This window comes from Anopheles stephensi, chromosome 3 (assembly GCF_013141755.1).
Source record: "Anopheles stephensi strain Indian chromosome 3, UCI_ANSTEP_V1.0, whole genome shotgun sequence".
Classification (NCBI taxonomy): domain Eukaryota; kingdom Metazoa; phylum Arthropoda; class Insecta; order Diptera; family Culicidae; genus Anopheles; species Anopheles stephensi.
Window position 1 is genome coordinate 30,344,707 of NC_050203.1, and position 15,188 is coordinate 30,359,894.

The 15,188-nt window shown below is 46.4% G+C and overlaps 2 protein-coding genes across 4 annotated transcripts; one reads left to right on the forward strand and one right to left on the reverse strand.

The window, feature by feature from the left end:
• Nucleotides 1-1,336, forward strand: LOC118509464 (formin-like protein 3). The gene is made up of 2 exons (XM_036050089.1): nucleotides 1-304; nucleotides 394-1,336. The coding sequence occupies exons 1-2, from the start codon at nucleotides 290-292 to the stop codon at nucleotides 1,183-1,185; spliced, it is 807 nt and encodes a 268-aa protein (XP_035905982.1). The 5' UTR covers nucleotides 1-289; the 3' UTR covers nucleotides 1,186-1,336.
• An 873-nt stretch (nucleotides 1,337-2,209) lies between these two features.
• Nucleotides 2,210-15,188, reverse strand: LOC118509465 (mucin-2-like). 3 transcript variants are annotated; one of them, XM_036050091.1, is made up of 4 exons: nucleotides 15,056-15,188; nucleotides 14,815-14,913; nucleotides 3,377-4,548; nucleotides 2,210-3,306 (listed from the first exon to the last, which is right to left on the reverse strand). In XM_036050091.1, the coding sequence occupies exons 2-4, from the start codon at nucleotides 14,815-14,817 to the stop codon at nucleotides 2,784-2,786; spliced, it is 1,698 nt and encodes a 565-aa protein (XP_035905984.1). In that variant the 5' UTR covers nucleotides 14,818-14,913; nucleotides 15,056-15,188; the 3' UTR covers nucleotides 2,210-2,783. The 3 variants fall into 3 exon arrangements, with proteins under 3 accessions (XP_035905984.1, XP_035905985.1, XP_035905983.1); XM_036050092.1 differs by having other exon boundaries at nucleotides 14,992-15,134; XM_036050090.1 differs by having other exon boundaries at nucleotides 14,815-15,136.

Here is a 15,188-nt window from a genome sequence, read left to right on the forward strand (position 1 = left end):
GTCGAGGTATATAAAGTCTAACGGTAAATCAGGGATAGATGTCACATCCGATCGGGCGGCTTATCGAACAGTACCAGTTCCGACGCAGCTAAACGGTTCCGCCGAGAGCCGCGCCACGCATTGAGCTGTAGATTAAGTGTGTGAAACTCGAGAGCCCAAGGTCCGGTTCGGACGTAGACGCGCCCATTTGTAGCCACTGTGAGGAGGTGTTAATTCGTCCGCTAATTGTGCCGTAATCAGTTGGAAAACCGAACCTGTATACGTAATTCGGTAAGCCGTGGCCAAGAGGATGCTACCAAATATGGTAAGTGGATTTCTTGATGTTCTTGTGGCGCTCCTACGTTCTTGTGGGTAGGTTAAAGTTCTACAATGGATGCGTTTGTTCTGTTGCAGAGGAAGCTATCGTGTTCGATGCCAGTACACCTGGCGCTGTTGCTGCTGGTCGGCAGTGCAAAGTGTGAACCACAGGAAGGATACTTCTATCCGCGACCGACGCCACAATGCGTGCCACAAGTCTTCACCGAAACGGTCACGGATTATGCGACCGAAACGTTGAACCACTTCTTCACGGACGTCAACACGGTGTATCTGACCGACTATTTGACCTCGACCGTGGTGAATCCCGTGCTTATCACCTCCACCGAGTACGCCGTATCGACGGTGTTTGTTCCGCAGCTGGAGTACGTGACGGAAACGAGCACGCTGGTGCTGCAACCGAGCCCCGTCGTTCAGTACGTTACCGAAACCGTCCTGTCGACCGTATTCGCCCAGGGAGACTTTAGTGGTGGTGCCGCCGTTAACACTTATCTACCACCGGAACCGGTTCCACTACCGGTTCCCGTTCCGAATCCGGTCATCATCAACAATGGGCTTCAGGTACAGCATCCACCACCACCACCGCCGCCACCCTACATTCCACCACCGCAGGTATCGTTGCCCCCGGTGCTGGAGCATCCCGTAACACATCAACCGTTCCTGGCGCTGGATGAAAATTTCCAAGGACATCGATTCCTCGGTGCGCCCACCGGTGGGGCGGATGCGTTTGGAGGCGTTCACTCGCTTCCGAACGTGCATGCAGTGCCGCCGACGTACAACGATCACGAGGGCTATCGCTACAAGCGTAAGCTGGCGGAGGAAACAACGCAAAAATTGACCACCACAACGGTTTCGTCAAAGTCGGCGTAGAAGTCGACGAACGAGAAGCTGTGTGGTGGATTGCATACTGTAAGGCGTGGCTGATTCGAGCAGAAGTGATGTTAGCTAATTTTTTGATTTAGACAGTTTAATTTGTTTTGAATAAAATACTCATAGTGAGCCTGATGGGATGGTTGAAACTGAATGAACCAGGTTGATTAAAGTTCATTTATGGGTTAGAATGTTAAATTCTCTATTTTTATTTAATATTTTATCTTGAACAGCTTACTCCTAAGCTATCTAAGAAATCATTTTTGGTGAAAAAAAAAAGTTACATTCGAAACGTTTTGATTTTTAGATGGAAAATACCCTACAACATTCTTGTCGTAGTTTAGTTTTCTTTTATTACTCATTAATCTGAACTGGGGATGTACGTTGAAACAAAATTTACACGAGTTTTATTTGGTGTTACTACTTGATGTACATGTTGGAGCTGACCCGCCAAGAAGCGATGACTTTCCTGGCCATAATGTCAACAATTCGCGCAGAAGTGACGTGCTCTGATTACCAAGATTTTGTGCATTAACTATGCTAGACCTTTTAAAAGGATTTTATGTTTAATCCCAGATACATCAGGTTCGGAGCATTTATTAATTCGCTCCTTGCATATGCTAGGATTGTCCAATATGTTGTCCAATAAAGTCATCTACTTTAGAAGGCCCCATTTTTGGCCCCGTATGTGTAGAAGGGCAATAGAGGAATCGTTACAATGACGAGTTCTACGAACTCACCATTTGGCAACCAAATAGGTTTACTAGGCTCGGGTGGGCATGTCATGAGAATGACATCGGACGACCCAGCCGCGTAAAGACCGCTTTTAGGCGGTTCCCATGGACAGAGGAGACTTGGTAGTTAGAGAATTGAGAAGGATTGATGGAAAGGCCGAATTAATCGATTGATAGAAGACGGCGGTATGGCATGAGCGGGACCACAAAGCTTGATAAGTAAGTAAGTATAACATCTCCTTTTTCTCAACTAATGAAACCCCTTACCCTAGCCATTCCTACGCGCTTAATTTACCTTTGAAATGTCAAAGACTTTTATTTGTGAAATCATTATGAACACCACACGCACACACACATACGCACACACTTACACTTACACAACACACAATAACTAAAGTGAATCACAACCAGGTTGCTGCTATTGGTTTTCGCTGTTCGCTGAACGATGGGGTCTAGCGCACAGTCAGTGTACAGTGAGTGATCCTGGGTGTCACAGCTAGCACGTTACTTCCGCTGTTCGAGGGAAGCAACGATCAACGGGGCGATCAAAAGGGGAGTAGAAATAAGGGATGCAACAACTCCAACGATCTACATTTCGTTCCTCTCCGGTACGGGCATTTATGTACATTGTTTTTTTTGTTCTTGTTTTACGTGTTCTAGCGACAGGGGTTCCTTACTACACAACTAATCACTGGAAATGGTGGGTCGGCCCGGAGTGTGACGTCCGCAACCGGCACCAATCCACACTTAGCAACGAAGGTATGAGTATTTGTTCATCTTCAGCGTCTCTGCTCCTCTTTCTGTTTCTATATATTCGAAAGTACAAGGAAGAAAGCGTTCGCTCGTTCCACCGCTTCTGGAGTGTTAAGCGTTCCAGATCTTGTTTTGGCGTTCGTCGTCCTGGGGCGGCAGTACTTCACGTTGAAGATTCGGCACCCGGGCAAAGGCAGGTGACAGCTGATTGGCGGCTACGGTTTCCTTTACCGGCAGGTACGCGTTGGTCGGTGTGCAGGCGATAATGGTCGTGGTCGACACTTCCGTCTTCGTTTCCGTCTGGGTGCGGGTGATGGTCGTTACGCCCGGATCGGGCAGATAGGTACGGGCCGGTTCGCACACGGTCTTGATGACGGGTGGCAGTGTAACGGTTGAGTAGATGGTCGGCGTTACCGAGAGCTTAGGCGTTACGGTGACGGTAGTGGAAGCGGTCTGCGTGATGGTACGAACCGGGGCCGTAACGGTGGTCGTGCTCGTTGCCTGGGGTGTAACGGTGCGAGTGATCACGTTCGTTGTGGCGGCCGTCGTCGTCAGCACGCTGGATGGAGTGAATGTGCGGGTGAGCGTAACCGTTGGTACGCTTTCCGTAACGACGAACGAAGGCGTAAGAGTTCTGAGGAGAAAACACAAGCGTTATTAATCATTTGCCAGGAAGTGCAACGTAACGGAAAAGTGTTACTTACCTAGTAACGGTAGCGGTATCGGCCGTTTGCTGCACCACGTACGTCGGTGTTACCGTGCGCGTCTGGGTGCGTGTCGTGTCCAGCGTAATGACCACGGTCGAGGTCGGCACGACGGTCCTATCCACAGTGACCGAGTCGAGATAGAAGAGTCTGGTAGAGGTTGGCGTTACGGTACGGTTCACTGTGACCGACGCAACGTAGAACACATTGGTCGAGGTAGGCGTTACGGTACGGTTGACCGTCGTCGATGGCAGATAGAACACATTGGTCGAGGTAGGCGTTACGGTGCGGTTCACGGTGACCGAGTTGGCGTAGAACACATTCGTGGAGGTAGGCGTTACGGTACGGTTGACCGTGGTCGAGGGTAGATAGAACACGTTAGTAGACGTCGGCGTTACCGTACGGTTGACGGTGACCGAGTCCGCGTAGAACACATTGGTGGAAGTCGGCGTTACGGTACGGGTGATCGTGGTCGAGGGCATGTACGAGATGTACGTCGAAGTCGGTGTGACCGTGCGCGTAATCGATACGCTGCTGGCAGTGATAATGTTCGTCGAGGTAGGCGTTACAGTACGGGTAGCCGTTACGAAAGGCGTTTTACTAATCACGATCGTAGTAGTCGGCGTTATAGTACGCTCCGTCGTGAACGGAGGTCCGCGCGAGGTGATCGTGGTCGTTGTCGGTGGCAGTGTCTTGGTTGTTGTTACCGGTGGCTGCGTTACCGTAACCGTATTAGTCTCCGGTGGCAAGGTAGTAGTGGTATCCGGCGGGAGGTAAGTATTGGTAGTTCCGCAGAACGGAGTTGCACTGGTCAGTGTGGTCGTGATGGTGGTCGGAATGGTTTCAGTTACTGTGGCCGTCTCCGTCTGTACGCGCGTTTCCGTACGGAACTCCGTCGTCGTTTCGGTAGTCGTTTGTGCTTGGCCATCTTCCCATGGGCACTTGGGCGGTTCATAGTTGTAACCACACTCGTCCGGTCCACCTTGACACTGGTTGGACGGTTCCGGCAGCTGTTCGGTAGGCTTCTCCACGACGTATCCTCCAAACTGGTCCTGCTTTTGACTGGGCGCTGCCTTTGTATCGGTGTCGGCGGGGAACGAACCGATCTCGAAGACCGGAATTTCTGCGTGACATAAAGCCACCAGACAGAGAACGGGTAACAGTTGACGCATCTAAAATGAGAGGGAAAAAATTGAAATTAGCTTTATTATTTGCAGAACAAGATACATGAATCAAAATATTGATGCAAACAAGCTGATTGACTTCACAAATCGATTCTCCACCACAGCGACCAACGCTCCCAGGCATTACTGCAGAGTATCCAAAATTCCCATGCAAATATCGGCCCACAAATCATAAATATCACTCGGTGAAGGTAATACGAAGGCGTTGCAATGTATAATATTTATCAATCTTATGCACCCTCCATGTCTGCAAACCGTTGCCACAAGCAGCCACCCTCCAGAAACGTAGAAACCCAAACGACGACATACATAAATTGCGCTAATGGAAGGCAACGTGGCCCCCAAAAGGTTAAGTCTGTTTGCCTGCCACACCGGTTGACGGCGGTCGAAGGAAACGGTCAATTGATCTATCAATTAGAGCCATGCGAGGATGCGTGAGAAGCGATTGAAATGACCCCAAAACGGGACTGCTTATCACTGTTGAATGAATGAACGGTTAGATTTGGAGGACTTGATAATCTGCAAAGAATTAGCTGTCCATGGACAAAATTCATTCATTAGCATACACACACACATTGGCCGTACAATGCGCAGGAAATGTCATCGAACAATCTCAGCAAATAAGATCGGTACCTCGCGGACGTTGCGTCATGGATTGGTGGTAGTTCGGTTTCGGTTTGTTTGGGTAATCCGCTGACGAGTTTATTCAAACAACTTGATCATCGCGCACCGTCGTCTTAGCTCACCATCCATCCTCACCATTGCTTTGCCGCAATTTGTTTAGTCTCATTTTGTTCTCCGCGAAGATGCCTTGCCCACGGCTCATCTACATTGTGTGGTCACTCCGGTGGTAGGTGATCGTGTTGCGATCGGGCGAGTGTGATAGCAGCGAGTGAGTGCTCAGCACAGCAGCAATGCAGTTACCCTCCGTGCACATCTTAGTTACACCATCAATGACACCGTGTTAGCGCTAAAGAGTGACGCATGCAAATGGGACCCTCCCCGATTAGCCAGCTCATCAACACGGCTACAGAATCTTTCAACCGACAAATGGGCAATGAATGTGAAATAAGGGATGCGGCCGGTGGGGCGTTAGCGTATCTTGCGTTACCGCATCGCTTTCACGGTTCGGCGCCTTTTCGCTGCTCGAGTGCTAGCTAGATTTATGGGCTAGAACACAGGTACGGCACGGCAGGGACGGCATTGCCCGCCGGGTGACTTGTCCCGCCGACTGACTTATCCGGTTTTGGAAGCGAGTACGTTTTCCTTGGACGTAGAATGTAGCGCCTGTTCAGCGGGTGCGATCGGTGCGAATTGATTAAGCACCGACGCAACCTTGCCGACATCCTTTTCATTGTCGTTGGGTAGAAAGAAGGAAGATGAACGAGGTGAAGATCGTGAAGGTAGTGGGCTGCTAACCCATTGACGGTGTGCGACTTTGAACGATGTAATTACATGTTGCGTGTAACGAAGCAATAGGTTATTTGCACATTCCGATTCCGATGTGGATTGGGTAGGATTAGCAATTAAAAGGGGTAATAAAATAATTATATTGTTAATCAAGAGGGAGGATTGAAATGTCAAGAGGAACTGTCAGCGAATTGGTTATTGGTAATTAATTCTCAACGAAATCACTCGCTATGTAACTATGTAGAAGATTAACTTCTAATGGCAATGAAGCATCAAACTACTTCAAATAACTAGCGAGAATTAAATGTAGCTAAAATCTACGGACTTTCACGGATGATCCTTTGGTAGTTATTCATAACTGTCGTGATGATAAATGATCCCAGCTTCCCAGTTTTCTCTGGGCCTTGCTGATTATCTGCTACTCCATCTTGATTACAGAATGATAGGTTAAAACCTTCCTTCACAGTTTTGTTCTAAAAATTCTCAATGGTGATGTCAGGTATGATGTCTCTTTGATCGATGAAATACCCATCGTCAAAAATATTATTTACTCAAGAGTTGTCAGCCGCTTATCCTGAGTGATCGTCTCATGTACTGCTTCTCTCCTAGACTTGGTCGGCAATCCGTATAAGCCTCGTGAAAGCTCGCGAGACGGTAATGCCACAAAGCGTTCAAGTCTCAGTTTTCCCTATCAGTATATGATGGCTGGAAGCTGTACTACATAATAAATCTTTAGGATGCACTTCATTACTTCCAGCCTCAGAGATAAAGTTCTTAGTACGGTCCAATCTTCAATTGAAGTTCCTCAAGTTTTTTTGGCCTCAGCTGCTCCACATCAGTTCAGATGACTAAGTTAATTCTCTCTCTCTTATCGGTTTAACGATCTGTTAGGTCATCCAATGGCTTAATAAACGTATTGATATCACGCAGTTGTAAAGTTAGTCCTCACTACGAGGGAACGATGCGGATGGGTCTTGATCCTTGGTCCTGCCCGAACTGGTGAGCTCTTGGGCTGTACACTAAGACACAGGGTAATCGATCGAATAATCCAGAAAATCATGTATGTCGACAGACTGAGGGATTTCTTTATTAAAAAGTTCAGAAATTCTTCAAACTCTAACCCTCTTAAAATTAATGATGCTGGAAATCATGATTTCCAGAAGCTACAAGAGATGCTCTTAACCAGCAGCCAATTAACTCTTTCTTCTTTGCGTACTTCCTTTTCAATTCTTGGAAGGATATTCTTTGCGATAACGCTGCAATGGCTGTGCAAGGAAATGGACAGCCTAAATCAATATATCCCACTCCCAATCACCATCCGCATCCGGGAACGAGGATCCTAAAATACCAACAACGAACGAAAAAAAAAAACACGACAGCCCTCCCAAGGTGTCCCAGGGTCCAATGAACTTGTTTTCGAGCTCCAAACCGGCCATCACCTTAAAAAAAACACGCGTTAGACGATACTTCCAAAGTCAAGGCGCATCCTTGTTGTTCAGCAACGATGACCCACCTGGGAACGGATGGTTCGCGCTATTCGTATATTTCGCTTTTGATCGTCGACCAAATTAAAAATTTGTGCTAAGAAAAACCGAAAACACCCCTGTGAACCAAGTGTCCGACCGGTTTTGCTGCCACATGTTTATTTCTTTCGTCTGCCGCTCTCTTCACTCATCTGGCTTGTTTCTTGTGCTTGCGACCATTATCAGCTATTTCTACCAGGGATGCTTATTTTCATCCGGCCCGATGTTTCTAAATGTAGACCCACGGTATCCGATTTGCCGGGCGTTCGTGCTAAAATTTGCATTTTATTATCACAAAAATAGCCCCGTTCGGTTTGGTTCTCGTGCAAAACAGCCAAACGAAACAAATCTCGAAACGAAAACAGAAAAAAACACCAACCACCTCCTTCAAACCGTCCCGAAACGATGTATAAAAATGCTTAGTTAGAAGGAAAGACAAAAATATGGCTCCGCCGAGCGTTTCATTTAGAGGACGCGCACAAAACGCGCAGATAAATATGGTAGACATGTGGACGCGATGAATGCATCGATCGACATTAGCATTGAACTTGATGGAAAGCATTCTGGCGCACGCGGAAAGTCAGAGGTCCGAATGCGGCCAGATAGCAAAAACAGGCTGCTCCACCCATTTTTTCGGTGACCGTGAGCTGGCCGAAAACATTCGGGGTTCGTCGCTTTCGCTGCGATGCAGTCTAACGTTTGGCAGGTTGCGCACGCTAGAAGCTTTCGGTCGGTTGTAGTAGATTTATGTTAATGGTTAAGGTTTTGAATCGGGTGCTCCGTAAAACCGAATCCGATCGATGAGATCATGGGCCGGACAGCGGAATGTTCCAACGCTTGTGTTGACATTTTAGCTAAATCTGTTTGCCTACCTCTGGGGCATATACGGCCGTGATGTAGTAGTTCTTTCTCACAGTTGGCAAAGAAGATTGATATTGTGTAATCAGCACATTCCTTGACGTCTTATGTCAAGATGGGAAGTACCCGAAGAACAAGAAAAAAAGAAGTAGTATGAAATTAATTATAAATAAACCGAAACTGGTTATTTGCTAGCCGTAACGGTTGGCTGACATATTTGCAAGTCGACACTTTACATCGCTGCAGCATCATTGTCTCCGGTGACGTTTTGAATAATTAATACGCATTAATCACCGCAGGAAGTTAAACGGTGCAGCGGGGAGGCTGCATGCATGTAATCGTATTCGATCGATCGAACCTTATTATGGGTGGCAGAAATGCAATAAATGGTACATGATAATTTACCGGTCGGTCAGTATGATTTGCAGATAGCATCTGCCCCATCTTGCCCTGTTCAGGCATAGCTTAAAAGGTGCATTAAAAAGTTGCGCCAGCAGGAAGCCTGTCCGAGCGGGTACAACACATTTTTGGAGTGTGTAGAAAAAAACGGCTTCATTGTTGCGCCACGATGACGTTGGAACGACGTGTTTAACTGAACTTTAACCCGACAGTGGGCAAGAAGTGAAGCTGAATCTCGCTGTAGCGTGATAAGCACAAACATGTGTGCTCGGTGTGTCCTTCGGTTGATCGCTTCCTGCCGCTGTCGATCAGTTTCGAAACGAACGGTTAGCGTTCAATGGAACGCACCACGTCGGTTGTAGCTAGTTCAGGATGAGCTATTTACCTTTTGGGTTTTTGGTGAGTAGCTGTGTTTCATTAACACCAACTGTTTCCGAGCTGTGGATGTTTCCGAATGAAGATGTGTTTGAGCCAGCTGTTTGTCATTGTAAAACATGTTTGGTTTTAAGTTGCTGGATGGAATGTTGTGGCCCGTAAGCAAAAAAAACCCTTTTTTGGCAATCAACAAACAGACGGACTAACGTGTTGGGAAACGTTTACCCGCCACACGACAGTTTTGATGGAAATTTTAATCTTCAAACTGGACCAACAAGTTAGTGTATTTTAAATTATGCTTTGCCGGATGGAAATTTGTTATGAGAATATTCCATCACTAGACGACCGGATTACAGGAAACCTCAGAAAAGGAAACCGGCTCAATCAACTTCGCGGCAAGATAGCAAGAAAAAAATGGAATTTTTAAACTCGATCGTATTTTTTGGGGCTTCGGTCATTACAATTATAATATTGATAAATCATCATCACCTCGATGAGCTGTGGACGAGTCCACGTTCCGTTTCGATCACACCTATCGCCAATGGTCGTGATTAAAATCGCGGCAATGTCCCGCCAAACTTATTCACCCACTCGAGTGCCCAAGAATGGGTCGGCACGGACGAAACGGAATACTGCACAAATCATACAAATGCCTTCCGATGGTGGAATCCTCTTGTGTGTGTGTGTGTCTATTATGCTCATGATAATAGACACACACAAAAAAATGTGGCCCCACCAAACGACTATCAATACTTTATCCCCGCAGAGATGACAGGTTGACATTGAGAGTTGGGCTCGAATCGGTTGAATAAATAACACACGGCCGGAATCCGCGGCTCAGGTTCAACGGCAGATGCGTGAGGAAGCGACCACAGCCCCGGGTACGCACCCGTCATGCGTGCTGCGATGGGGCAGACGACCTTGAAGAAGTCTCAACCTGCCCACGAAACCGGCGACCGGAAAACCTGTTCCCGCTTAATCGCCAGCATTCGATCGTACAGAGGGAGGCGAGAGAGAGTGCTGAACGGTGCGGTTGCCAGGGTAGTATTTAGCTAATAATACTTGGGTGTGCTTCGCTTGCGATCGGTTTTGGCCAAAGCCTCCCTGTCGGAAGGAGCATGAGCTTATGACCGTTGCCAATGCGCAAGGATGTTTGACATTGAGATGCAACAGTTAAAACTGTAGGGGACTCATGTTGGGTGCATGTTGTCCCAGATTGGTTTTTAGTATTTTGCGGGCATGGTTGTAAATTTTATTGCGCTGTAGGATGGACCTTTCGAAGGAAAGTTTTAATGAGTAAATGATCGAATGACATTTGGATGGGATTTTGGGATTTCATCAGAAACATAATGTAGCTTATTGCGGTTGATGATGTGAAATGGCAGGTGGCTGACAGCAGGGAACTGAAGAACAGGGTCGAGCTGCGATGAAATCTGGAATAGAACTACAGTCCAGGAATCACAGACTCGACTACAGTGTGGAAGGGATTGTTTAGTTATGAACAACTAAACTCCTAGAATCGATAATTCTCGAGAGTCGACTAGAACCTAGTCCGGGGACAATTAATGGTAGGCGAACGGTTTGAGAGTAAAGTAACAAGTAGATATGGGCAGCGTCTTATGAGTAGATTCTCTCATCAGGGAATCGTCTGTTGAATCCTATGTTAATCGTGATCCTGTACTAAGAACTGACTGATTAGTTACGGTTAAATCCTTGTCAAGTAAGCCAAAACTGGTAGGTCACGAACTCGCGAGGTTATGTTGGGAAAGAAGAGGAATACTAATTTTGGCTTATGAACTTCATCTTCTTCTTCTTCTTTATTGGCCTAACGAGCTCTCACTCTTAGGTAATGCCTGCCATTTCTGGCTAATAGACACTATGGGGGAACGGCCCAGAAGGGATTTGAACTCCGGTCCTGCCGTGTGAAGATTGGCGCCGCTGTCGCATTTACTACCGGGCCGCCCCGAACTTCATCTTTTATGTATTTGCCAGATTCTTTAAGTTCAAGAATATTCAAAACATTTATCATTAAAAATTCTTTATTAGACTTAAAAATTATTGCAGCATGCACAGTGTCTGGGTCACCAAGATTAGAGTCTACGCGAATTTATTGTGTAGATCCTTGGTTAGGTTCATAATGTCAGTCTATTCAAGATATTACTCAACTCATAATAGGCTAGTAGGCACGACCCGTGGCTACTCGTTGTAGGAAGCAACTTAAAACAAATAATTGCGAATTATTGGCGTGGCAGTAATGGAGGCGCCTAACATGAATGGATAAGTTAAATAACTAGTATGAAAGGATCGCCTAATTTAACATTAAAAATGATCGCTATCAAATTCAATCAGGACCGGTTCCCCACACACTGGTCAACTATCAAGCCCTCCAACTTATGCCAAGGAGGACATAACCCATAGGGCAAGATCTCGCCAAGTTCTATTACTAGAGATGCAAAGCTTATATTTAAAGGTGTTATTATAAAATAGTTACAATTTATTTAATCTTTATAAAAAACAGCTATTTGAAACTACACAACTATTATAATGTCATCAGCGTTGGTCATTTTCCCAGCTTCCAATAGTTCCTCATTAAACTTCGGCCATGTGAAGCTGGCATACCTCGTGTGAACTATTATCGACGTTACGGTTGGAAAGCTCCAACTTATCAAATGCAGTTTCCTTCTTTTTCCTTTTTCTCCATCAACCACCGAGTGCCACTAATTAGCATCTCAATTAAAACGCCGAAAACATCCGCCTCATAACTCAAGCCGCCGGTCATGTCCCGCAACTGCCAACACCAATAAATCAATTCGAGCGTAGTTTATTGTACGCCGTGCGGGGGGCGTAGTCGTCGTCCATCCCGCCAGACATACAATAAATATGGCACTGTGTATCGCTTAAAAACAACATGATTGGCAAGAACCAAAAAAAAAGATCGGGTGAAGTATCATGCACCCACTACTGCAACCTCTCAGGAGGATGATTTGTCTTGCTCATTAATTTAGGTGGCAAAAAATGCAAATTTCGCTCACGGTGATCTGCGGGCATGCATGATTGCACGCTGCGTTAGGACAACACGCCTGCGATTCTGCGCGTCCGTTCTTTTTTTTTTTTGATGATAAATGGTAGAAAAATGTGCATTCATCAGGCATCGGACCTTGATAGAAAATAGGATGTAAACTGATACACCAACACCGTTCCCGGAGGAGAAGTCTGTTGTCTTTGGAGTGCAAAAAACAATAGCGTCATGCATGCAAAATAGGTACGCAAGAACTAGCTGCTCGCAAGTAGATGAAAGTGGGGAGATTTCGCGTAGAGCAGGCTTTCTTCTCGCTTGTCTAAGGGACCTATGCTTACGTCTCTTTGAATGCTAAACAATCCGAAGCATCGTGACTCAGGTCTGAAGATAGGCAGGAAGCGTTCATAGAGAAAAGGCCGGCCATGATTAATAACGATCATCACCTTGCCCGTGTGTGTGTGTGTGTGAGTGTCAGATTTGGATATGATAAAACATTGTCAACCATGTTCAAACCCGTGATGTCGGTAAGGTTTGTGCTGAAATTTCTCATGCAACAACAACACGCCCCGTTAGTGCCGGTTGATGGATGGGAAGCAATTTATCTCTTCCGCAGCTTCCATCCGTCAGTTAGTCCGTTCTGAGGGGAACCTGTGTTTGTGTGCCTTTTTTTCTCTTTGGTTCTCAGATCTCAGGTCGTTTCTCCGACGAAAGTCCAGCAGTACGTGACCCTTGGGCAGCGGCATTGGATATGATGGCGATTTCCCTCAGCTACCCTCAGGAAGGTTTGGCCGACGTGCAAAAGGTAAATAAAAGCAACACGAAATAAACTCGTCGAACTTGGGAACTGGCTTTCTCGGCCGAGCTCGAACCAGTTGCGATGATCTTCCCATTTTAATGATGCTCAGCCCGTATCCGAAATGCAAGTGTCTATCCGGGCTGCAGTTGCATTGGATGTGATGCGATCGCTTTTTATCGACAAGACGAGGCTTGGGCTTGGCCTTTTTTTGTTGAGCGGTAAGGGCGTCAGGAGTTTATAAAAAGCACTTCAAGTTGGTAGGAATTTATACGCCTGAGTACGTTTTATTGCCGAACAGCACTTCTCATGACTTGTTTACAGCGCACAGCATCCTTATCGGGCCGTGCTGAGCCGAATGTCGTTAATAAGTATGATTTGTTAAAAAAGTCACGTTATAGTTTATTTTATTTGACTGCAGCTGAACTCTCGCCGAACGATCAACCTGACCCTGACAGTCCGCGATGGCCAGAGATACGGTGTGAGAGATACATTTCAGCCGTTGCTGTGCGCTGTGTTGTCAGGTTGAATTAATATGTATGACCGCGCAGCGTTTCTTTAAGCGATCTTGGACAGTGGGGATTTTGGACAACAGTTGGAGCCACCCATTGTCCCTATGCGGGCATCACCGCCGGAGGGCTGAGCGTGATTTAGCAATGGAGCCAATTTACGCACAAGATGGGGCGTCGGGTACCAGCTACCCACCCTTACACATCTCGTCTCGCTTATGGTAATGTGAGAAAGGCAGAGGCTTAAGCGCCCATCACATCACCCCGGTGGTTGGGTTTGGGAAACGATCTGGCTCTGTGTGAGTGTTCGTGAATCTGTACCGCCACAACAACTGATCATTCATGCAATGGCGAAATTGGCTTATTTGCATGATTTGTTATTTATGATTTATAACATTTGTTTGTTTGGTCAGAAAAGCTAGTTTTATGACGTGTGTTGTAAGCTTTGAACTATAGATCTATTTAATCGAGCACTTCCATTGTGGGCCAGTCTCAAGATCGTCCACCAGCTTATGATGCTTCCTAGCTTCGCATTAAACAAATGCATACAAAATATGAAAATCCGCTTATTTATTCATCATTGCCGTTTGTGATAAGACACGCAAAGTGTGTGCGTGTGAAAGAAAGAATCGTTTACGCCTCGTAGTCAATGGCTCCAGATTAGAGACTTGCTAATGTGGACGTGAATGGCCACCAAAAAAAAAAAAAAAAAAAAAATGGCTACGAAAAAGGCATTAAATTAGCAGAATTAGCATCTCGCCAAGTGGAGCTTGACTCACAGAACCGAAAACCTGTCAACTGTTATTTGCAGCACATGTCATACATTGGACAGTATCAGTATCTACCATCTGGATTTAATCCGTTTTTTTAAGATATTCTCGATGATAGAGCTTTGTTTAGGTAGATTACACTTATTTTGAAAACTTTTAAAATTCTGGTCAACAAAAGTGGCACACAACTGATATTGACATTGTGGCGAAATCGGTGTGTTCAAGTTTACTCAAGTTCACCCACGAGCTTTGAGCTCTCCGTGACACAGAATCCGTCACCTTAGTCCGGTCCGGTCAGTACAATAGCTGCACCGTACCGATGTCCTAGGCTGTCAAGGTAATACTAATTGCCACCGCCTCGTAGGATGACGCCTTTCACGTGCAATTTCACGGCCCATCGCGACCGGTTGCGCATAGTTACTTGCACTCGGATGCATCGCACATTAGATCCACTGACGTAGTGACACTTCCCCATCCGCCCGCTGGGCGTTTGCAAAACCAGCTTCAAGACCCATCGACCTTCTCGCCGATAGCTATCGGTATGGACGATGGCACTCGTTACTTCACTACTAATGGGCGTATACAATTCTTCACTCACCATTTTTCACACCAACTGTCCGGTAGTCACTGTTTGCTGGGTAGATTTGTTAGTTAATCCACTAAGTCCACGGTATCCTTCGCCTCGGTTGCACGAGCCCTGCAAATATTCGACGACGCAGTCGCGTGATCACTGTGTTCTAAAATTCATTCAATGTTCACTATATTCCATACACACACACACATGCACGCACACGCTACCACATGGGAAAAAGCACAGGTTTCGGTGCGTCCTCACGTACCTCACGAAGACCGGTCACCGGACAGAACAGATTTGTCGTCGGTGGCTGTTGCCGACCGAAAATTAAGTGGTAAACTGAAATTTTTTCAGCCGTCGCAGGATGCTTATATAGGTGCGGTACAGTACAACCCGGT